Source organism: Cupressus sempervirens, chromosome 10 (genome assembly GCF_028749045.1).
Source record: "Cupressus sempervirens isolate cs-2001-9-10 chromosome 10, ASM2874904v1, whole genome shotgun sequence".
In the NCBI taxonomy this organism is placed as follows: Eukaryota; Viridiplantae; Streptophyta; class Pinopsida; order Cupressales; family Cupressaceae; genus Cupressus; species Cupressus sempervirens.
The window spans coordinates 739297996-739324085 of NC_143127.1; the positions used below are offsets into that span (position 1 = coordinate 739297996).

General features: G+C 38.5%; 1 protein-coding gene across 4 annotated transcripts in view; it reads left to right on the plus strand.

The window, feature by feature from the left end:
• LOC149535978 (alpha-1,2-mannosyltransferase ALG9-like) overlaps nucleotides 1–26090 on the plus strand; it is a 126796-nt gene that overhangs the window by 60411 nt on the left and 40295 nt on the right. Inside the window, exon 4 of one of the 4 annotated variants that reach the window (XM_089804116.1) lies at nucleotides 4351–4692. The exons of the other annotated variants lie outside the window; for them this stretch is intronic. Coding sequence (XP_089660242.1) covers nucleotides 4351–4356 — 6 coding nt within the window. The 3' untranslated portion in view covers nucleotides 4357–4692. Of the gene's footprint in view, nucleotides 1–4350; nucleotides 4693–26090 lie in introns of those variants that run through there. 4 annotated transcript variants of the gene reach the window in all.

A 26090-nucleotide genomic window follows, 5' to 3' on the forward strand; every position in this document is an offset into this window, starting at 1 on the left:
CAACCAAAAAATCCCACTTTTTGAGATCTGGGTGTGAACAGATTTGAAAAAACGACCTCCAGATTTGAAAAAAACGACCTTCAGATTTGTGATTTATAGACTAAGCCACGGGTTTCCAAGAGAAAAAATTGGCAGAAAACAAATCCACAATTTTCCAAGAACACCAGTAGCTGAAGACAATTTTTCAGTCGATTTGCACAGAAGGTTTAAACCCTAGCTCTGATAACATGTTACAAATGTAAATGGCGGAATACTTGAATGTTCTGACATCCGTACGTTGACCATTAAGGGAGGGTATTAAGATAATATCTTATACTTTCTATAATAGTCAACTACTTGTCTGTAGTCCGTCTTTCAATCTAGATTGTTTCCTATCCTATCTCTTGTCTTTAGTCCAGATAGGAATGTTTCTTATCCTGTCTCTAGTTTTGTTTCTAATTCCGTCTTCAGTCTACGTTGTTTCTTAAGAAACAACATCCTTGTAATTCTTTATAAGCAACACATTTGTTCCTCGGTTAATCAATCAATCATCTGGAAATCCGTTAATCTGGCAATTGTTGAATCTTATAACACTACCTACATGCCATACTTAAATTCCCGATCGTTTACAAATATAGCTAATGACCAAACCTACAAAAACAATAAATTAAAAATTCGTCTGAGATATACTAAATCAATTGTCCCATGCACAAAGGTTGATTAATTAATTATCTTATGATGGGAAAATTACAGTCGTCCTGTCCCAAAATTTGCTTGTCGTCAAGAAAATGCAATGTCGGACGTTGCAGAATGTGTTCACCTTCCCAAGTCACATCATCCGACAGCAAGTGTTTCTAGTGTACCAAGTATTCCCTCAGGGTACGGTTCCCCAGAGTCTTTTCATGTACATCAATGACCTCGGTCGGTTCCAGTACAAGCTTCCCTTCTTCATTGAGCAGTGGAAGATTTGTAGTTACTGCGATGTTCTGCCCCACGACTTTCTTCAGGCAAGAGACATGGAAGATGTTATGGATGCGGCTCCCTTTTGGAAGTTCCAGTTCGTAGGCAACTTCACTGATGTGGCGAGCTACACGATAAGGACCATAAAAACGTGGCTTCAATTTTTCTTTCCCTTTTGCCTTCAATGGGGATTGCGTGTACGACTGAAGTTTGAGATAGACCAAGTCTCCCACTTTGAAACTTCTCTTGATCCGGTGTCTATCAGCGTACATCTTTTGTTGATTCTATGCCCTTTGTAAGTTATCCTTCAAGAATCTCAAGATGCCTTGTCCTTCTTGAAGCCAGTTCCTTGCCCTTGGTGCACAGCTGTCACCCAACACCATGTCAATAAATGCAAGGGGTTCATATCCATATAGTTCTTTGAAGGGTGCCATCCCAATGGATATGTGATAAGTGGTATTGTAACAATATTCCCCTAGATGCATCCATTTGACCTATGCCCGTTATTGTGCCGAAACGTAGTTTCAGAGGTAGCCTTCTAGGCACTTGTTCACAATCTCCATCTGTCCGTTTGTCTGAGGGTGGTAGCTAGCATTTGGCGACAATTCTGTTCCTGCTAACTGAAACAATTTTTGTCTAGAAAATACTGATAAATCGCCCATCCTTGTCACTAACAATGTTTTGGGGTATCCCGTGTAGATGAAAAACTTCTCTGAAAAAATAAGTTTGTTGCTTGCACTGCTTGAAAATCTGAGGGTATGGCGAAGAAGTGTGCATACTTCGTCAGTCTATCACCACCACAAAGATACAATCTTGCCCATTTACTTTAGGAAGTTCGGTGATGAAGTCCATAGAGATGCTTTCCCACTTCCGTTCTGGTATAGGCAAGGGCTGCAGTAACCCGACAGGTAAAGTGTGTTTGGATTTGTTTTGTTGACAGGCTACACATTGCCGTACATACTGCAATATATCTCCTTTAAGTCCCTTCCAACCTCTCCCTAAGTTGTCTATAGGTTTTGAGAAACCTTGGATGTCCGGTAGGGTGTCATATATTTCTTTCAAGATTTTTTGCTTCAGTTTGGATTCAGGCACCAAGTATATCTGATCCTTATAGTAAATGATGTCATCGACTACCTTGTATCGGTCATCCTGAGTATTGCTGTCCATTAGCTTACATGAAAATGTGTTTTTGGAATATTCCACCAATAAGTGAGCTTTCCAGTCAACAGAGATCTGAGATAGTAAATAAATGACTGGTTTTCTTGACAGGGCATCTACAACCACATTGTTCTTCCCCTTCACATATTCAATATCGAAATCAAAAGCCTGAATCTTACTTACCCATTTTTGTTGCCTTTCATTTAGATCCCGTTGCTCCATAAAATATCTCAACTATTATGATTGGTACAAACAATGAACTTGGTAGCTACAAGATACTGCCGGAATTTTGTTAGTGGATGTACGATGGCCAACATTTCTTTATCATAAATGGAATATAGATGCTCCACTTTTGTAAGCTTTCAAACCTCATATGCTATAGGGTGTCTATTTTGCATTAATACCACCAATTCCCTCTCCGGATGCATCACACTCTAGAATGAATGGTTGTGTGAAATTGGGTAAGGCGAGGACCAGACAAGTGCTCATTGCTTCTTTCAACTTATCAAAAGTGCATTGTGCTCTTTCATTCCACTGGAAGGAGCCTTAGTTAGATCTGTTAATGGTGTGCTGAGTTGAGAGAAACTGTTTACAAACCCTCTGGTAGTAGCTGCACAGACCCAAGAACCCTTGCAACTCAGAGAGTGATTTTGTTGGGGATCAATCCAAGATAGCTTGAATCTTTTCTTGGTGGACCTGTACTCCTTATTTACTGACAATGTGCCCCGGGTATAATATTTTTGTCATTCTGAATTCACACTTGGATTTCTTGGCTAACAAGGACTGGGCCTTCATAATCCCTACGACTTCATTTAAGTGGTTCAGGTGTTCTTCCCAAGTTTTTTTATAAATAAGGATATCATCAAAGAATACTAGCAAGCACTTACGCAATTGTTTGTTGAAGATGCGATTTATGCAAGATTGAAAAGTAGCTGGTGCATTCGTAAATCCGAATGGCATGACCAAGAACTCATAATGCCCATAGTGACAATGGAAAGCCGTCTTCTCCATGTCTTCTTCCATCATGTGGATCTAATGGTGTCTAAAACAAAGATCTATTTTAGAAAAGTAAACCACACAATGCAACCCATCCAACAATTCATTGATCCTGGGAATAGGGTATCTATTTTTTATCGTCTTCTTATTCAACGCACAATAGTCCACACACACGTGCATCGTCCCATCCTTTTTTTACAAATACCACTGATGATGCAAAAGGGCTAGAGCTGGGACGGATCCATCCCTTCTCAAGCAGCTCCTAAATTGTCTTCTCGTTCTCATCTTTGATTTTTTTGGGATGACCGTATCTCGTGTAGACAAATTGAAGGGAGGAAATTTAGCGGGGACAATGCTGCTAGCAGATCTTGTGGAATTTTGCTGAGAATAATCATTGGGAGGAAGAATAACGCGATGGAACCTAGCAAAGGACCAACCTATGAACTGTAAACCCTTGAGAAAGGAGGATAGAAAGGACATTATAAATATGTAATGACAAGGTCACATGGTTGACCCACACATGAAGTAATAAAAAGTGTTCTATTTAAATATGATGTGTTGTTAGAGAATTTATGCCCAATTTATTGAATAAAGATAGGAATAAGAAGGAAAAATCGGTTGCCTTGGAAGCAATGCATGAAGCTCTCATTCTCGCACAACAAATAAAATGCTGAAAGAGGTTAAGGAAACCCACTGAAGGACAACCAGACAAAGGGTTGCCCCAAGAGGACCACGAAGATGTCATAGACGGTGACATGAGAAAGTTAAGATTCATTATTTGTGATATTAAATACATTTGAGTCATTTATATTGTATTTGGGTTAAGTTGTAAAGGCTATGAAGCCATTTTTGTCAAAAATGTAAAAGTTGCATAAAAAGTTGTAAAATGCAACATTGAGAAAGTTGCTAATAATAGAAAAATGATGTTAAAAGGTATATGGTTGGTCTTGGGGGTAGTTAGGAAGGTTTATAACTGTCAAATGGATATAAAAACCATTGTATGGTTGAACCAAATCAATTTGGAGAAGAGGAAATACTTTGATACATTTTTGGTACATTTTATTGTTGTGGTTTTGATTGGTTTTTTTAGTTTTAAAGTAGTTTCCAGGCTTTGTACGGCCATGTACAGCCTGGAAACCATGTAATATAGTAATGGATATATAGTATGATGAATCCTTCTTCTCATGCTTTTGGTTTGGTTCAATTTTATGGAAATGAATAAGTTATGGGTATTTTGGTGAAAGTGGATGTTTGCAGATTTGAGATTCGCTGAATATAGTCATGTTGCAGCGTGTGGTGCGGACATATTTTGGAGACTCGGGATCTCTAATGATATTAATTGGAAAGATATGTGAACTACCTTTCATTTTCAACTGGTTTGAATCATTTTCATTTAGATTTGGGAAAGTTATGAAGATTTGAGTGAAAACTGGTTTTTAAATGCCTTCAATGGTGTTGCAGAAAAAGATTTGATAATATACAATGATTTATGAATGAGAAAAGAAAATAACTTATATATTTGGAAACTAGACTTAGAAATGGATACTGCAGAATTGGTTTGGTATTATTTAAATTTATTTTGAGAAAGTTATTTGATTCCCTAGGAAGGGTTAATGGTTTGGCTCCTAATTTATGACAGAAAATATGGGTCTTGGTCCAGAGTACATAATTTATAATCTGCTTATTGGATTGGTCTCAGCTTTGGGTATGTTTTAGAATTACTAATTTGGAACAATTCCTCCAAAGGGTTTTTCAAGAAGATATTTAGAACTGAAGTTATGAACAATACAATCAGACATAGCAATCTGATTGTGTGAGTGAAGATGTTGTCTTTATTGGTGTATAATGTCAGGGTTCTTTGTTGTAATCTTTGAGATGTTCTTGGTTCCTTGAGGGTGTACCAGCCTATTGTGAATCCCTTGAGTTGAACTAAGATTCCTTAAAGATAAATACAGAGTGCTCTGCATCACAAAGGAACTGTAAACCCTTGAGAAAGGAGGATAGAAAGGACATTATAAATATGTAATGACAAAGTCACATGGTTGACCCACACATGAAGTAATAAAAAGTGTTCTATTTAAATATGATGTGTTGTTAGAGAATTTATGCCCAATTTATTGAATAAAGATAGGAATAAGAAGGAAAAATCGGTTGCCTTGGAAGCAATGCATGAAGCTCTCATTCTCGCACAACAAATAAAACGCTAAAAGAGGTTAAGGAAACCCACTGAAGGATAACAAAGGGTTGCCCCAAGAGGACCACGAAGATGTCATAGACGGTGACTACGAGGGTGCCATGGAAGATGTAGCAACTGAAGGGGAACACTTGTCAGAACATTGACAGATAATAAGTAATGAGGAATTAATTGAGGAGACATGACAAAGGCTAAACTCAATTGATTGAGTAAATACTAGAGTAGTTTATAAATCTAGCTTGCACACCACGGAAAGAGGAAACCCGAGACTGGAGTGACTGAAGGGAAGGGGGAGAAGAATCGAGGGAAGTTGAGGACATCAAGGTGAGGAGTGTAGAAGGGGGACTGAATGGTGGTCAAAGAAACCCGCCAAGATCCAACCTAACCTAGAGTAGTTTATAAATCTAGCTCACACACCAGGGAAAGAGGAAGCCCGAGACTAGAGTGACTGAAGGGAAGGGGGAGAAGAATCGAGGGAAGTTGAGGACATTAGGGTAAGGAGTGTAGAAGGGGGACTAAATGATGGTCAAAGAAACCCGCCAAGATCCAACCTAACCAGTTCGGGAACACAACCAATGGGAGGCAAGAGCCCATTAGGCCCCAATAAAAAAAGGTTCTCAACAAACAATCAGAGGAAACATAAATGTCTCAAAAACATAAACTACCAAAGTTCACTAGTGACGGGATCTTCGATCCCGTGAGACACCCTCGAACCTGCAAAACTATTTGGATGACAAACAAAGTTTAAGATGAAGATGAGTGGGTCCAACAGTTCCCAACGACCCTTCGAGGAGTGGTTGTAGATTGGTACACCGACATGGACAAGGCAAAGATAAGTTCATGGGCCAATCTAAGGAAGGAATTCCAACTGGAATTCAGACTGCTTCAGAATGACAATGAAGTAGTTGCAAAAGTATATAGTTGAAAGCAAGGAAAGAAAGAAACCGTAAGAGCTTATAATCGCATGCTTAAGGAGTTACTTGGGAGGGTGACAACTCAGCTTGTTGATGAACTAAAAAAAAGATGGTTCATTGAGGGATTAAATGCCTCCCTCGGGAAGAAGATGAAAATAGTACAGCCTATGTCACACACAAATGCTTACGACTAGGCCATGAATCTTGAGAGTGAAGATAAGACATCAAAGAAGAAGAAAAGAAGTAAGTCTTCCGAAAGTAATGAATTGTGATATTGCTATCAGGATTTAACTGTGTGATTTTGAGTCAAACTCATTAACCCATGTTTCATGAGTAGTGATTCAACATGAATCCATCTCTCGTGAGAATAAATGGAACACTTAGCACTCATTGGATCTAGGTGATGTTCATAGGGGTGAAGCACTGGGACTTCCCGGGAGGTCACCCATCCCAGTACTACTCTAGCCTGATGCTTCACCCCTGTGAGCATCACCTAGATCCAATGAGTGCTAAGTGTTCCATTTATTCTCATGAGAGATGGATTCGTGTTGAATCACTATTCATGAAACATGGGTCAATGAGTTTGACTCAAAATCACATAGTTAAATCCTAATAGCAATATCACAATTTGACTTGCTGTGGAAATTATCTCCTACTTATCAAGTAATGAATCATCGGATAAGAGCAGTAGTGATGAGGAATCCAATAAGAAGGTGCTCAAGCCCTCTAGAAAGACATGGAAAGGATGGAGTTTAAAATGATGAAGGGGAGCACGAGACAAAGTGATCAAGGAGAGATGTGGTGCATGGAGTGCAAGAAGAGCTGCCACACAAAGGGGTCATGCCCAAATAAATTATTTTGCGACATCTGCCAAGTGATTGGTCATTTCACTTAGGAATGCCCATACAATATGAAGACAAGAAGTCAACAAGTGCTCTTCACCCAACAAAAACCATCTACCTCTGGGGTTGCCAACCCTAACCAATAGACATAATAATGTATCATTTGGTGTGTTTTGAAACAATCAACGTGGAGGGATAGGAGGTAACGATAACAAAAGTTGAACACAATACGATTCAAAAATTGTGTTGATGGTGCAGCCTTGGAGATCATGAAGATGCTAATTGCCCAAAGCTCGACATGAACCTTCTTAACATCGAAGAAGAAAAGGTACTTGTCACCCGAAAGCGCAAGCAAAACAAGTAGTATATTTTGATCCCCATACCGAGAAGCAGAGGATATGAGAGGCAAAGGAAGAAATAGAGAAGGGCATGAAAGTAAGGAAGGATGTGCATGTGGCAACAAACACTTTTGGGTGGACAGAAGCAGAAAACAATACACTACTATAGATGTTACAAATGGAGGTACTAGTCAAAATTCAGGACCTCCTTCATACCATGCCACAATTGAAGATGACATAATTAAATACTTGCCCTGCACAAACTAGCACCACATTGCAATCCAACACCGTGCAACGGACATGCGTTCCAAGTGGGTTGGCAATGGTTCCTATACTATTGGTAGTGAATAATGTACAACACCCGACAATCGTCGAAATGGCCATCTTTGGAACAATTCTTATAGACATCATAGTAGATGGTAGGTTGGGGGTAAATGTCCTTCCCAAAGAGACATGGAAGAAACTCAAGGAGCGCACTCTATGGCTCCTAAACTTCAATTTATTGGATGCAGATCAACAGGGAATAAAATCCCTCTGGACCCCACGAGACACTGATGGCCCAACAAGTTACCATCAGAACGCAACCATTCGTGTTGGACTTCGTCATGATGCCACTCAAGAAGAAAGGATATGATGCCATTTCGGGTAGGGGATGGCTTATGGCAGCAAGGGTAAATCATAATTGGAAGAAGAAAACCCTATCCATGGAAAATGGCAAAAGGAAATTTGTCACTGACCTCCATACACAAATGGTACGTGAAGATATTGGATCATCTTTAGAGTCCGAGTTTGAAGAGGAGCATGGTTGAAGCAATGAAATTAGGAAATCAAATGGAACCCAATGAGGATGGTGTACTGGAAATGAAGGAATATTTGGAGGATGACGTAAGTTCAATGAACAATCTCTTCCATTGGCAGATAGAAGACTATGAACTTTTTCACAGTTACATGTTGGGGGTGGAAGAGATAGAACAAGGGTTGAAGAAGGAGGTGTTTCTGCTTGAGTATGAGAAATATAGAGGAGAGACCCGTGGAAGACTATGAACATTTTCACAATTAAATTTTGGGGGTGGAAGAGATAGAACAAGGGTCAGAGAAGGTAGTGTTTCCGCCAAATTATGGGGATATAGAGGAGAGACCTGTGTGAATGAGAGCCTAACCCCACAAGTTTGATGCCGTCCGACCAATCAAGTAGGAAGGTGTACTGGAACTTGATTAATGTTTGGAGGATGACGTAAGCTCAATGAACATATTTTTCCATTGTTAGATGGAAGATTATAAACTTTTTTACAGTTACATGTTGGGGGTAGAAGAGATAGAACAAGGGTCAGAGAAGAAGGTGTTTCCGTCGAAGTATGGGGAATACAGAGGAGAGACCCATGTGAATGAGAGCCCAACCCACAAATTTGATGTCGAAGGACCAATCAAGTATGAAGAATTGTCACTACAAATTACGAAAGTTGAGGATGAGGAAAACCCGCGAACATATTGGTTGGGGACAAGTGGAATACAGTACTAAAAGCAGAAACATTCAAAATATTCATGGAATATAAAGACGTGTTTGCCTAGACTTACAAGGACCTTAAGGGTGTACTACCAAAGTTGTGTGTGCATCACATACCTTTGGTACCTGAAGCCGTACCTATACGAAGAAGACCGTACAGGATGAACAAAAATTATGCAGCTAGGGTAGATGAAGAAATTCTACGCATTCTAGAGGTAGTGATTATCTTCAAGGTACAGACAAGTGAATGGGTATCACCCATAGTAGTATCATGAAAGGAGAAAAACTAGATACAGATTTGTGCTGACTTCAAACGCTTAAACGCTATCACCATAAAGGATCTCTTCCCTATTCCATTTCTAGACACAATAATCGAAGTTGTCAGAGGAGAGATGTATTTGTTCGTTGACATATTCTCGAGATATAACCAAATATCGATTGCAGAGGAAGATAAGTTGGAAAACACGTTCATGGTGGAAGATGGGGTGTATGTATATAACTAGATGCCCTTAGGTCTATATGGAATGCACCTATAATAATTTAGAGAATAGTTCTTCACATCTTTGATAGAATGTCAGTAGGGAACTTCCAACCTTTCCTTGATGATTGGTCTATCTTTAGTGGGTAGGACACACACTTGGCACCATTAGGAGAATGTATCAAAAGGTGTTGACAGACAAGGGCTAGCACTCAATCCAAAGAAATGCAGATTTATGGTCCCATTAGGCAAGCTTCTAGGTCACATTGTATGTAAGATAGGACTATAGAATGATCCTGACAAGGTACAAATAATAGTCGAGATGGAGGCTCCCATGGATGTATTCAGGATAAAATCATTCTTAGGGCACATCGTCTATTAGAGGTTTATAAAGAATTTTACCCAAATATCCCACCCCCTCAACAAGCTAACACGAAAAGGGGAACTTTATAGTTGAGGTACAAAGCAAGAAATTTCCTTTGGCAAATTGAAGACCAAACTACTGGGGGCACCAATCTTGGCATAATCCAATTGGATAAGGAATTCCACGTACATGTGAATGCTTCTAATTTTGCAATCGGTGCAACCCTAGCACAGATGAGTGATCATGATCTAGACCATTCCATCTATTTTGCCAGTAGACTATTGTTGAGAGTTGAGAAGAACTATAGCACAACAGAGTGGGAGGCCTTGAGAATGGTCTATGACTCTACGTTGTGCAAAAGTCCAGGCATTCTGTTGGCAACATGGTTCACGTTTTACGTGGACCACCAGACACTGATGTACTTGTTGAACAAACCAATCATATAGGGGACAGTGAGCAATGGTTGCTACTACTTCAAGAATTCACCTTCACCATTATTGTATGGCCTGGGAAGAGCCATGTCATCACAAACTAACTCTCTCGGATCAAGTTGGGAGAGTGAACGAAAGGAATTAATGATGACTTCCCTGACACATACCTATTTCATATTTCTATTCTCTTGAAGTGGTACTATTACTATCACACATGTTAGAGTTCAGTCCTAAACAATGTGCAAGTGAAAGTAAGGTACACATTTTTTATTGCATTTAGCTCATATTTATTACCAAATCATATTTCACTCAGAACAAAAGAATAGTACCGAAAATGTCCTTGTATTATTCATCAAATGATATAGATACAACTGATATTTACAACTGGTAAAATGAAATGAAATGCTGAAAGTAAATCAGTCACACAATTGACTGTGAGAGTAGCCTCTATTACTTACATCTATCTCTATTCTACAAAAGCACATAACATGAAAGAAAAGGAAACAAAGAATGAGAGAGGGTCATAGGGAACCAGTCATTGCCTATAATGACTGGTCACGCTGCATTGCTCCGATCTTGTTTGCCCGTTGCCCCGAATCGTATCTGCTCCAAGTGTCTTAGTCCTGCATACATAGAAAAGGTGTTTTGGATCTAATGGATCTAAGCAATGACAGATACACCTTACCTCATGCATAAACATTCTATGCTACCATCATGTCATCTACTTCAATAAAACAGAAACATTTACTAGCAATAAAGGCAATCCGTCAAATGTTTTATTATTGACATGTTCGCTTCCTGTGCAACACCCTATCTCTAATAGGTACGCAAATATAACTGTAGACTCCCACGAGGGTTATTGAGCCCGGCATACCCATAGGGGATAGGATCGAAAGAGATGATCAGAAATAAATATCGAAGGGACAGATTCACATCTGAAACTTTATATTTCTTCATGTTACCATTCGATGCTGAAGTGTCATAAGACATAAGAGCAGCAAGATTTAGAAGCTACAGGATGGAAGATGTAGATGTAAACCTACAGCATGAACATGAAGATTCAAAAGCAAGGACAAGAAGATAACAACTGCGCATACAAATGCTGATTTATACATCCAAGGATATAAATTTTGCAAGCAAGCAAAAGATACAACAAAAGAATAACAGAGCCAACTGTTTGTATTCTTCATCAGAACAAGGAGAAAAGAGTAACCTATAGAATAATATTTTTGTTTCATAGTGAAATATTTAAACTATGCTATACTGTCAAACAGCAATGAGATACATTTTTCCAAGTATATTGATTGCAACTATGGGAGAAGATGAGCTAAATGCAATGAAACAAAGGCTATACTAATGATCTATGTGCAAGAAAGCTACAGAAAAGTCATCTGAGTGTAATGACGACATATTAAGATTAGAATTAAAGATGAGCACTTTAACCAAAATGAGCAAATACAAAGCTGGAAGTTTCTCAAGCAATACATGATTTCAAGCATGTACAACAAGAAGATGTTTCACGGTAAACTTTTGTTGTTTTACGTGCCAAATAACAACTTTCAGTTATGGCTTCCTGTATGACAGAGATCAAAGTATGGAGCATTCAGAAAAGTGAAATTCTAATATGGTCATGTTGCTGATCTGTGTTTAGAAGAAAGGAAAATGATCAAATTCTAGGAAATATTCATAGCAGCAAACAGGTCAAACAGTGCATCAACCAAGAAAATTAACAAACCGTATTATGCTACATATCTCAAGGATCTTTTCTGAGGAGATGTTTTTCTAATATACAGGCAAAAGGATACTACAAGTAGAAAGATAATCAAAAGTATACAGCAGCATCATTGAAGAGGCAACATAATTTGAGTATAATGTTATCCACATTTGAAAATTGTGTAATAGGAAAACATGAAGAGATGTTTACCTCAAGAAGTCACATAATCTCATCAAGCCATAAAATATATCAGGATTTCTCCTCATGAAGACTTAACTATAGGAGGGGGTCAAGAATCAAGAAATAAACGAGTTTTTTGTGTTGTTTCTGAGTGTTATTTATTTTTTCAAAATTGTATACACTTTCAGAAAAATGCACATGCTGTATCGACATTATTTCTCTACAAATATATCAGTGGGATTTGTATGTAACTTTAAAAGGAAAGAAGGAGAAGAAGAGACATATGGCTGTTCAAAACAGAGAGATGACAAATTCCAGAGGCCTGTAAGAGGAAAATGTAGGTACTAGCGGCTAAAAACATAATCTCAGCAAATACCCATAACCCAGAAACAGCCACTGGAGAGAAACCTCAATAAATGCAAAGTGAAGCATAGGAAAACATCACCAAAGAGCCTGTAGCTATGTTGAACTATCAAATCTCTAAGCCATATGATAACTTACAGCTGAAAGAGAAAAATCCAATCCAAAATGATTTGTTTGCCAAGTCACAAACAAGTATGTAAATCTCCATAGAGAATAGAAGAAACGCGCATCACTTTGCCATGAGATAGATCCTATCCTTATAGAAAAACACATCATTGATTACCTTGTACGTGTTGTCCTGGAGATGCCCATCCATGATCTGACAAGCTCGAGTATTCTTAGAATACTCAACCAATAACTGGGACTTCAAATCTATCGATATCTTTGAAATGACACAAGACTCTACTACTGAAGGTCTCTTGGAAAGCACATCAACAACTATATTGTTCTTACCCTTGACATACTTGATGTCAAAATCATAGGCCTGAATCTTGCTGACCCATTTTTGTTGTCTTTCATTGAGATCCTTCTGTTTTAAGAAATATTGCAAATTGTTGTGGTCTGTCTTAATCGTGAATTTGTCACCCACCAAGTACTATCTAAACTTGGTTAAGGCGTGCATAATGACTAGCATCTCCTTGTCTTAGGTGGAGTACAATCTCTCAATGTCCTTGAGCTTTTGGCTCTCATAAGTTATTAGATAACTATCCTACATCAGAACTGTGCCAATTTCGCTCCTTGAAGCATCACACTCTAAGACAAAAGGGCAAGAGAAGTCGGGAAGTGCCAGAATCGGGAATTTGCTCATCACTTTGTTGAGCTTATCAAAGGTCACCTCTGCATCATCCGTCCACCTGAATGCCCCGTTCCATTTGAGATTGGTGAGGGGAGTTGCTGTCTTAGAGAAGCCTTTAGCGAACCTCCTATACTAAGAACAAAGATTGAGGAAGCCCCTCAAATCTGATGTGTTCCTCGCAAGTAGCCAATCAAGGATTGCTTGTATCTTTTCCTGGTGTACCTTCACCCCATCTGCACCAGTTACGTGTCCAGGGTAAAGAATCGCAATCAATCCGAACTCACACTTTGATTCCCTTGCAAACAATGAATGCTCATCCATAATGCTAAGTACCTCATCTAGGTGTTGCAAATGCTCCTCCCAAGTTCTGTTGAAAACCATGATATTATTAAAGAATACCAACATGCTCTTGCGTAACTATTTTCTAAAAATATGGTTCATACATGACTAAAATGTGGCCGGCGCATTAGTGAGCCCAAATGGCATAACCAAGAACTCATAGTGTTCGTAGTGGTATTGGAAAGTTGTCTTATGCACACCCTCCTCATGAACCCGTATTTGATGGTATCCAGATCTAAGATCTATCTTCGAAAAATAGACTGCCCCATGTAGTTCGTCTAATAACTCATCAATGCGAGGAATAGGGTACCTATTTTTAATGGTCCTCTTGTTGAGAGGTCGGTAATCGCTACACATGCGAAGAGTACCATCGTTTTTCACCAAAACTACCGAAGAAGCAAAAGGGCTAGAGCTAGGTTTGATGTGTCCCATGTCTAAGAGTTCCTTAATCATCCTTTCTATTTCCTCTTTATAATGCTTGGGGTGACGATAAGGAGTGGTGATGACGGGTTGGGCGCCCTCTATCTAGAGGAATGCCCGGGAGTATGTCTTCAAAAATCTTCTTGTGCTTATCAAACACCAGTTGAATGTCAACATGAAACTGCTATCCTGAACCTAATGTAGGCTTAGAGGAAATGAAATAGTGCACTGCCCACTCCATGCCATCATGCCTTATAATAGGCTCCATCCTATGAGCTGAAATCAATCTAGGTTTACCCTTTGACATGGTCTTGAGAATCACCTGTCGACCATCTTGTAAGAATTCCAGCTGTATCTTACTGTGATCAACTGTATACCTTTCGATAGTTTGTAACCACTGTCTACCCAACATGGTGTCTAGTCCATCCAAATCAACAACATAAAAATCTGCCTCTAGAAGAAAGTCATCAAAGTGAATCAAGAGCCTTGGCACTTTTCCTGTGCACATTATTAACCTATCACCTCTTGCTACCCTAATTTCGAACTCGGGTATATCATCAACCTGTAAGCTTCTCTTCAATACTCAGTGTGTGCTTATGAAATTATGTGATGCACCTCTATCTAAAAGGCACACAATACGTTGCCCTCTAACTACACCCTTTAAGTGAAAGGGGTGACCCGTGGGATTGCTAGAAAGGGAAGCTATGATAGGGGACTGTCCCAGATTGGATTCCTTCTTCCTCTCTCTAGGTGATTGCTCCTCACTTTCTTCCTCCTCGCTGCCATCAACATTGTTGCCTCCCTGCTATTCATAGTCCTCTTCTGAAAGAACCTCGACATAATGTATTTTACCCTTGCCAAGACATCTATGATCTGGTGTCTGTGGCTCCCTACAAGTGAAGCATAGCTTCTTCCTCAGTTGATTCTGTGACTCAAAGTCCAATCTGGGGGGTGAAGTCCTATTCTGATTTTTATTTTTTTGGATAGAAGTAGATCCCTTATAATGTTTCTTAGGAGGTGTTAGTATCCATGGTGAGCCCAGATCATGTGCGATCTTAATAGCATCATCCAAGGTGCCTAGTTTAAGGACCTTGACCAAACCTCTAAATCTGTCCTGTAAGCCCTTTGTGAACAACATTACCTTACGCTGTTCGGTCATATCCGAAACCTTAGTTATCGATTCTATGCTGAAATGTTTGGATGCTAGTTCTGATGTGTCCGAATGCTTGGGTGCGTTAGGATGCTGCACGGATTCTTCTTGAAAGCGCATCCTAGGACTGTGGATTCTTGGTGGATGCACTGTAGTGCATTTAACAAGAATCCACAGGTCCAGTATGTGCTTCCTAGGAGAATCTAGGAAGCATTTGGGCCCATCTAGAAAGCACCCACAGTCAAAACACCTTTTAGATGTCAATTTTAGCATGTATTTAATTGATGATGATGAGAATGTGGATTTTTTTGAGAATCTTTATGATTCTGAATGATTGAATTTGATTAGTGAATTTGAAGTTGAACTAGCAATGGTGAAGCATCATGCTATGAAATGGTTTATTTTTGTATATTTCTTGTATTTCCTTGCATATATAAATTTTAGTATATATATTATTATATATATGGACGCACCCAAACACATCCAAAATCCAAAAAACAAAATTCTGCGCATTTGCGCATCAACATCTCACACCTGCAATAGCATCAGAATCAACATTGGTAACTTAGTCCATAACCATAACCGAGATCTGCTGAACTCATCAATGAAGTCATCTAAAGATCCACCCTGTCGCAATTGTGCCATATCCTTGTAGTAGACCTCAATGTCCTTGTCAAAATGAGTGAGTAGCTTAGAGCTAAAAGTCTCGTAAGACGTAATGAGATCATGATCCTGGGTGACTAGTCCATGATGCCACCAATCATATGCCTGTGTCTCTCTAAATGCATCGTGGCAAATCTAATAGCTTTTGTTTCTTACATCGGTTTGAGTGTCAGGAATGTGTCTAACTTGTGAATCCAAGCCCTAGCAGACGCCTTATTGTTGCCATGAAAATTGAGGAGAGATAACTTGTTCATGGCGTGGTTCAAGTCTCTATTCTGTGCCCTAGGCCTCTTGTCTTGCTGTGTCCTTTTTGACTCCATTTTTTGATTCATGTATTGAATAAAGGTCAAATTCTTTTTAATATGATTTGGGAACATATCCCCTTCATCGTACATAGCAATAACATTATCCGGAAGTAAGCTTGCTGCCGTAGGTTGGGCTACCTCTTCCTCAACATTATTCTCAACAAAAATGGGCATCAATGGCCTGTCAGTGTTCCATGTGGGGGCCCTAGTAGCCCGAGGTGATCCTGCCACACTACCACCTCCACTATGATGACTCGGTGCTCTCCTGTGTGTTGCAGCTAGCTGTTGCATATCACCCATAGGCTATTAAACTGCAGTGGCAATATTATTCTGTCCATCTCTAATAGTGCACAAGGTTTCCCTCACTTCCTGTTCCTGTTCATTGCCATTGTGTGCCATTTGAATGATCTGTACTTGTTCAACTTGTATGCTTGTCTCAAATGTTAGCTTCTCATCAACCGTATAACCATCCTTAATATCAATCTGGTCTAAAAATCCAGCCTGTTCAGGTTGGATGCGACTAAAATTATATGGCTTTCTATTCATGCCTATCTTCTGGTTTTAACCAGCTTGATATTGCAAAGTTTACCCACAAGTTGGCAAGTCTTGTGGTTCTAATACCATTGTAAGAATCCTAACTCAGCAAAAGAAATGTTAGGGATTGTTTAAACTCAGAACACATGGTAAGAGGTGACACTGATTCCAATGAACAAGGAAATACTTTGCAATGTAGTCGTAACACAAAGTAATAATGAGAGCATTCAAGAATGAAGTTCTGAGTTTACATTATACTTCAAAAAAACAAATATCCGGCCAAATATTTGAATTCTTCTCATAATGCTTATTTCACAAGGGATTTGCGATAAAGAACAAATCACGTCTTAGACCTCAAGTTTGAAAGACAATATTGCTGCTGACATAGAACAATGAAAACAAATGCAAGTAAAGTAGATGTCGGAACTTGATATTTATGTGAACGAGTGTTGTTCATGTATCCATTGTGCCATTTGTATGCTCCCGAACCCTGGAGTGGTTGTAGGGGATGACTGCCTGGGCACCCGCAACTGGCATACTCCTCATGCGGCAGGGAATGAAGAGACTTCTTGTTGATTCTGGTAATGTACCTGCTATTGCTACTATCAGTCTACACACCCACAACTCCCAGAAGTCCACCTGCGGTATCTTAGTTTTCACTTGCAACACAATGTCCCTCCCAAACAATGTGAAAGCATATACTTATTGGCAGGTCTGGTGTTCCCTTTTGCTAATATCCTATGACCTAGGTAATATGTATCTTAGGAGACCTATTCTACAACAATGATATCTGTTTCCCCTTCCGCAGACCAATCCCTTCAACTCTGGCTATTACTACAGAATCCCACCTTGACATATATAACTATTAAGTCTGATTCTTGGTAGATCCGATGAGAGCAGAATATTAATTCTCCAATATCACGTCAAATTGAATGTAGTCTCCAAGAGTATTTGGGGCTACGGCCAACTTCTCTACTGCCTTAAGGGGTTTTGTCCTTAGGCAACTAGTCACATTTAAGCAATCTTTTGTATTTTGAATAATCTCATTTTTTTATGGTGACAATCCCAAGGAAGCTCAATGCTTTTATAACCTCGATATGAGGGGAAGTACAAACAACTAGGCAATGTGGGATAGAAGCCATTTTTGTCTTCTAGTCACTTAAGTTACTTTTGTTATAAAATGACTTTAATTCATAAAGTAACTTTATAAATCCATCTCATAAAATAAAGTGACTTAACTATAGAAAAACTCATCCACTTAAATACTTCCCGAACAAAACCAAATAAACTCTTGTGATTGGTTGACATCCTCAAGATTAATGCCTTGAGCTTATCTAGATGGGGAGAAAGACCAACAAGGTGCCAGTAAGGCCTAGAGTGGAGAAGGGGACAACATCATTGAAGGTCATTGTTCGATAACTAACAAATAAATTTCCATTGCTGGAGTTTTAGTTACGTTTGTAGACTTTATAAACTATGGTGTCTGATGTCTAGGTCTTAATCTAGACACTTATGGCTTCATTCAATTTCTTTGATGTGTAGCTTCTTATTGTATGATGTGCACATTCATTGATTCGATCATGTTAACTTTGCTGTCATTGTTTCCTTAACATTTTTCTTCATTTCGTCCAACCTTCATTAAGTATGTCGGGCTGCATAGATATGATCGCTGCCTCACCTTATATTTTGTATTTTTCTTTTTGCCGTCAAAAACTGTGTAATAACAGAAGTATTTGATGTGCCAATACTCCAACATTGATTTCTTGCTTACACACTTTGGAACTCAACGTGTTGGCTATTTTCATCCTCTTTGATATTGTATTTATCATTGCATAGTCACTGCAGTCAATGAACAGTAACCCTCCATACCACTGCATACATACAAATTGTTTCTTGAAATGCAACTCCACTACATTGTTTCTTCTGCCATGCAATGATACTGGAATATCATTGTTAAGTAACATGGATCGTTTCTGCAAATTCAATTATATTGCCATTGTTATAGATATTTTCCAAATGCAGATTTGAGGACTTATAATATGAGAGGAGACATGTCTCTATAGTTAATCATCATTAGTTAGTTAATTAATAATATAAATGACCATATATATATATATATATATATATATATATATATATATATGATTTACCATCAATAATGAAACTCATGATCATATCAACATGACTATAACTACAAACTTAACACTCCCTCTTAGTTAGGAAGGATTGATATAGAACAAATTATGTTCTTGAGTATATGAAGAGATATCATCTTAGTATGGAATTCCTAGAACGGCATAGTTAAGGATATCAACATAAATCCATCAACACACATAATTATTTACATATATTACATATATTACATATGGAATTGGCTTCAATTCACAATGAGGCTAAATTTCTTAACACTTCTTCTTTAGCAAAGAGGGAATTGAAGCAAATTCTATACCTTTAATATAAGTTTAAACACCACCTTAAGTGTGGTCTATAATAAATTTATGTTATGGTGTTCGGCAAGATCTGGCTTGAAGAATCATAACAATTTAATTTCATGGTCTATGGTAAAATCTAGCTCGAAGAACCATGACGAGATGGTTACCAAGGTGTCCGGCAAAATCCATCCTGAAGAACCATGATAACACTTGCTCCAACATATTTTGGTGTTAGGAGATAGGTCTACTATTGATAAGATTATCACCTTTCAATAGTTACCTTATGTTCGTTATCATAACTTTTGGCACTCTAGGACAACAACTCAATGTAGTTTGTTATGATAACATGTCCAACTATTGATAAGATCATCACCTTTCAATATCTCCCCTCTGAATATTTACATCAATGAAAGATTATCACCTTTCATGACATAATCACAACGACATCATGTAGTAACTCACATGATATCCACCATGAACCAAGTTAGAGGGTGGACCCACCATAGCTGGTACTAGAGGGTTGAACAAGGGTTTTCACTTCAGACCTCTCTCTCATAGAGGAGAGTGCATTACTAAGAATTTCTCTTAGAACTTCTCCTCATAGAGAAGATATTATCCACAAAGGATAATATTATCGAACTCACTCTGAATCTGATATCGATCTTCTTATTTCCTTGTGATAAGTCAATACTCCCTCATGATGCACTCAATAGTAGGTCCATGAAAATCATATAGTCACACACATGTATTTCTAGACTCCTTATGAGTATCAATCTTCTAAGCTCCAGTGTTGCCTTCAAAGAAGTGTCATACTCCCTCTTAATGTAGAAGGATACTCATAACCTCAATCATCAAGGACATTTGCTTCAAGAGCCTAACTTTATCCAGCCTAATCACAACTTCTTTTAAGCTACTGTCATAAGCTGCCTAATGTGTCATTCTTCTTTTCCTACAAGATCAACTTTAGGTACAAAGGAGAAGATGAAGGCAAATAACTCTTATAGTATGTGTAAAATTAAAAATAAGAGAGACTACAATAAGCAAGTAAATATAATACTCAAATAAATACTTATCTGCATATTAATGTTCTTGATACAAGTTGCTCCAATGAAGTTCCATATGTATCAAAAACAATGATGCGTTTGTATAAACATTTGTCGACCAATGGGAATGACACATTGGTTATTATTCCCACCCCACAATGTACAATTCCCACTCATTCCATCAACACCGTTAGTGATAGTTCTAATGAGAGATAATTTCGTTCTATGCAATTTGTATCTTGAGGAATGTATTGAAGTTTTGCTTCCATGAATGATCCATCATTGCTATTATTCCTCATATCATCATCTTCTTGGTGTGAGTATGTAAAGTTCCCTCTATATAGTTGCTTTGATTATATCTGATTTTCTAATTTCAAGAGGGTCATTGTAGTTTCCTTGTAGAATATTTCTCACCTTTCACTTTGATATGTAGTAGGGTTTACCTTGGTTTTAAGGAGTTTGTATGTGTTTTACTTTTCAGAATACATGTTTCCTCTATTTTCTTCCTCTCTTTCATGGTTGCCTCTAATGAAATGTTAGTTTCCCTCTAAATCTCAATCTCTCTCTTCCTACAATAACTTTCTCACAGGAAAAAAATGAAGGAAAATAATTCTTATAGTATGTATAGAATTACAAATAAGAGTCTGACTGCAATAAATAAATAAACGCAATACTCGAGCAATCTTTAATACTTCTTCTTCATCATCCTCTTTACACTAATATCAATACTTCCTCTAATTTGCATCTTTTACATCATTCTAATATTTGGGGAATCCTTAGTCATGTTGGCCAAGATCAAATGGAGATCATTATGTTACATACCAACATTATAAAGATTATAGAAAACAGATCTCCTATTATGATACTATACCATTTGAATCAATCTTTCCATACATTATATAATCTTTCCATACATTATCTTAATTATATGATATCACTTCAAATATTCTTAAGTCATAATATCAAATAAGTATTATTCCACTTATATCTACCTATAAGGAAATAAACGAGTAATTATATAAAACAAAATTATGACATAAAAATCATTGTACTTACTTCCAATCCTTGTGGTGCCTCCAAAATGCCTTTTTTTAAAATCTGACTTACCTTCTTTGTTGCATATTCGAGTGCAATTATATTTCTATCAAAATAGTGACAATGTCAAGGAAGTCTTTTTCAATGTGCCCAGTATTTGGAAGTACTCAGTTCCCACAATGCATGGCTCACCAACATGGTTAGCATGTGGAGGTTGATCCATGTAAGAGAATAAAATCAACGATAGGAGATCTTACTGGTATTGGCATTGAATTTCTTCAACGAATATAACAATCTCATTACCTTTATGTGTTTGGGTGGTGATCTTGAAGTATAAGGTAATCTACATATCCATTTTCCACATTAAAATCCTTTGACTTAATGTCATCACATGGAGCACGTTGAATGTTTAAATGCATTAGGTTGGACATATTTTTCCCTACACCTTTCTTGTAATATCTTTCATTCCTTGTATTTACTAGGGTGCCACTTTATGTTTCGAATATTCTTCCTTCCAAATAAAAGTGGGATCTTCCATAATGCACAAACCAGCTGAGGTGGCCCTATTATTTCAAACTATGTTTTGGTGAATATAGTTTGAATAAAGATAGAAATTAAAGGACTCAATTTCCATTATGTCCATTCACGTCCATTCACGTAAATTGCAAGTAGGTGACTTGTCTTTTATTGCCACCTTTGGTTTTCCCTCATTTTGATGTGGATGAATGGTGCTAACTGTATAACTTAATCCTGATGTGTTCAACCTCTTTTACTGCTGATTTGAGGGTGTCCTTTTCCTCCTACCTTTCTATATTTTGTTGTATATATATTTATCGTTAAATTTTGATTGTCTTTTCCATGATGATAGGATTGTGTGTTCAACTCTCAACTCCTTATACATTGATTCATATATTTGGTATTGGCAATATTATATCCACTTGTATATATTGTTTCTCTATTGCTACACTCTAGCGGACTATAAAAGAATGCAGTTGGACTATACTTTTACTTGCAATCACGCTAGTTGAGAGTAGATTATATTTCAGCTGGACCCACAATAAGGAGGCCCATGATTTGATCAATGCCAAAAGCTATTCTCAGCATTCCATATCTTTTGAATCTGTATCCACAAATTATTCCTTCTCATCCACCTCAAACAAATATTCATGTGTCTTGTCTTAATATCCTCCTTTAGTGTTTGGACATCTTGATCGTGTGTGTATCTCAGTCGAGTGTAATTTAACTGCTGGTTAGGTGTATGTAGCGCCCATGGCTCTCTATCGTTGATGTTGCATTAGTGGGTGTGTGGGACCCAATGTTGGTTATCCTTACCTTTAAACCACAGGCCGCATTCTCAGGTGTTGTCTTTGGCTTTGATTAATTCTTATATTTCAAAGGTGACGATGACTCACATATTACATATGGTTCCCACGTTCCTTAATATAAAATAAGAAAGTGAGCAGAAGCATATAATGTAATGCCCCGCCTGGAGATCCTTGGGAACAAGGATGAAATACAAGCCAAGATTTTTTTTTTTTTTTTTTTTTTACAAGTATGAATGCACATGACAACATCATATAGGGATCACAACGATCGCAACGGAAGACTTCACCACAATCCCGACAACCAACGAATCTCCAAACGCCACTACCAAACTAACACATGCAAACAAAGCCAACAACGACAACGCACTTGATGAGGGCAAAAGAAACAACTACTCATCAACAAAACACCAAGCTGGGGTAAAATGCAGAAACCTGAAATTTGGCTAAGCCTGAAATCCTGAAGCCCTGAAAATTGGCTAGGTTTGGATTTCTGAAGCCCTGGAATTTTCTAGAATCCATAGCTTGTCTCTGAGAGGTCTGAAACCTATCTCAAAAGATTCGTCGCATATATTAAAATATATCTTAAGTATTCTTATACTTAAACGATATATTTTAAACCCCAAGAGACAACAACAGAACACGAAAAACTGCATTGAACGAAAACTACCAGAATACAAAATGCAACAACATAGGGTCGAAGAACACCCAAAAGGGTATCCAAATCAACTCACAAAAAGATCAGATCCCGAAGAAAAGTGCCCGCTGCCGGCATGTGCAGGTTTTTCACATAAACGGTGCGGCCCTTTTTACTAAGGGAGGGCGACACTTCTCCCTTAGTGCGTGCGACACTTCTCAAGAAGGCGTGTGATACTGGAAAAGTATCGTGCGACACTCTTCCAGTGTCGTATGATACTTCTCCAATAATGCGTGCGATACTTTATAGTATCGTACGACATTCTTTCTATGGGCGTGCGATACTTTAATAGCGTCGCACAATGTTGAACAAATGTCGCCCATAGAAAACAAAAACACTTCAAGAAACCTGAAAAAGGCAAACACAGAAAAAGCTCCACATCGGGGAGTACCGGATCCACATTCCGAGGCGAGAGCACTCGAACAATAACAGAGTAACTGAAAGATAGAACACTAGAATCTAACCATCACCAAATAGAAAAGGGAAAAGTACAGAAAGGAAACATCACATTCAACTGAAAGAAACATCGCAATAACATAGTTAACATTGCAATGAGCAAAATAACTAACTAAGTACGCGGTTCCTCCCAATCGTCAATGGCGTCATAGGACCATCGTGGGCCCTAGCCATCCCCTCGCGCGTAACATCCCAAGCCACCGACCAGATCGTCGGTACTGTCGTAATAGGGATGTCACTACTAAAACATGCAACAATATAAGCATAAGGAAATCTAACATGCTAGAAGAAAAGCATAAGATAATCCTACAGTAGATAACATCACCTATCACATGCTAAACAACAATAAGCAACAGATATACTACTAAATCAAATAACATCATCTAATCATATGCTAAACATCATGATAAGGGAATGCGTCAAGTAAACTAACATCATCTAAACATGATATACAAGCATCTCAATGAAAGCATAAACCACAAGAAAGCATACTTCGGAAGCCGAAGTACCAAGTGAGACATCCAGCAACGGTTGCACTAGGACAAAGGACCGTCTCTGTACACCGGTCACTAGCAGTGGTGAAGGTGCTGATGGAGATAATGATCCAACCAAAAACACACAAAAGAACATCCATGGCTAACAGTCACACCAGACAGTATGATGGCTGCAACCAAGAACTTAAGACAATGCAAGGAGTACAGGTCCTGGTCAGACACTCAAAAGGCTACTAAGTAGGGGCTGACATCATGGAGAGTTGCTTGGCATCAAAAAGCCCAAGCTTGGATCGTGTGTCCTCAAACTTAAACGGGTGCTCACACATTGTGTCCTCAAACTTAATCGGGTGCTCACACAATTTACTTATCTTAAGTTTTATGAACAATCACACATTTTATTTATTTATCACTTGCTTAAAACTTCTTATCCTCCGTCAACCTCTGGCGCCACGAACCCCGAGCTGCGAGATAGAAGCCCCCTCCAGATGCTACCCTACCCTACCCATGCTCATCCTACAACGAGTGCTCGTGGGCATGCATACTCCCATCCCAACCCTAATGATCATAGCTTCCGACAAATCCACGGAAGATCAGGCCTCACAAGTCACCCAACAAATGTACGCGCACGTACTCGTGTGTGGCGCACCACCATCACGAAGATCATAACACAAGGACAGGAATGAGAACACAATGCAAAGAAAACACCCAGCTGAAAGCAACACGGGAAGGACAGATTCTACACAAACCCTAAAGCCAATAAAACCATACATCATTAAATCACTCAATCAACCTCCATCCGAGAGTATGGATTCTACACAAATCCCAATGATGCAACAAGACCAAACATCATGAACTCACTCAGCCGGCCTCAATCTGAGAGTATGGATTCTACATGAATCCAAGCGTTCACGAAACAAAAGCAAGTTCCAATAGAAACCATAACAACAGGTAACAAATCACTCAACCGAACACAAAGTCGAGAGTACGGGTGCGATATGCATCCCAATGCAACATAAAAGTGCAGAAGTGGTTTGACTGATATCCAAACGGATCATCCAAGTCCATGACCCACATTGTGCCAAGAAAATTTGAAAAAATAGGGTGGCACGCAAAACGAGGTAAAAATCTCAAATTTTAAAAAAACTTTAAAATTAAAACCCATTTGGCCTTTAGGTTCAAAAACCCCAAAAAACCAAAAATAAAGGAAAGCAGGCACCGTATGCAAAAACGGCCAGCATAACGGCCCAAAAACCCAAACCCCCATTTCAAAAACAGGGAAAACGTTCATACCCGACCAACCGAGCAGAACCAACAAACAGAAATGGAGGGGAACACTAGTTCTCATCCTCCTAACATACATCTACAAGAAACGGAAGCAAAAACGGAGTAAAACCAATAAAACGGGAAGGCCCTACCTGATGGAAAAAGGGCAGAAACCGAAACCCGCACGATAAAATAATCAATCCGCCAAAACTGTTGAAACTGACAGCAAAGCAAGAACTCCTCGAGCTGAATCTAACGAGACCAACCTCGCAAGGATTCCACGCTCATAGCTCCCAGAACGAACAAAACAAGAATCCTACAGAAGAGGATTTCCAAATTGCTCTCCAAATTTCAATTTCCAAATTGTGATAAGTGATTTATGAAATCACTTTTCCAATACTTATTCACTTTTTGGGTGAATAGTCGATTCTGGAAAATAGCTAGCTGGAGTAGTTAAACCCCGAATCGACCCAAACGAAAACAGGTTATTATCCGTAATGGAAATTCACCTAAGGCAAAGCTACTAGAAATTAAATTTGAAAAGATTAAAACCCGAAAACCCGAAAAAATAGAAAAAAAACACTTTACACTTTCGCGACAAATGCGAACTTCTAAATGCACAGACACACTCACTGGTCTAATCACATAATGCAAATGAGTTCGGATTTACTAATCATCGAAAGGTTTTGATCTAAACAATAACAATAAGGGTACGCCGACCATATA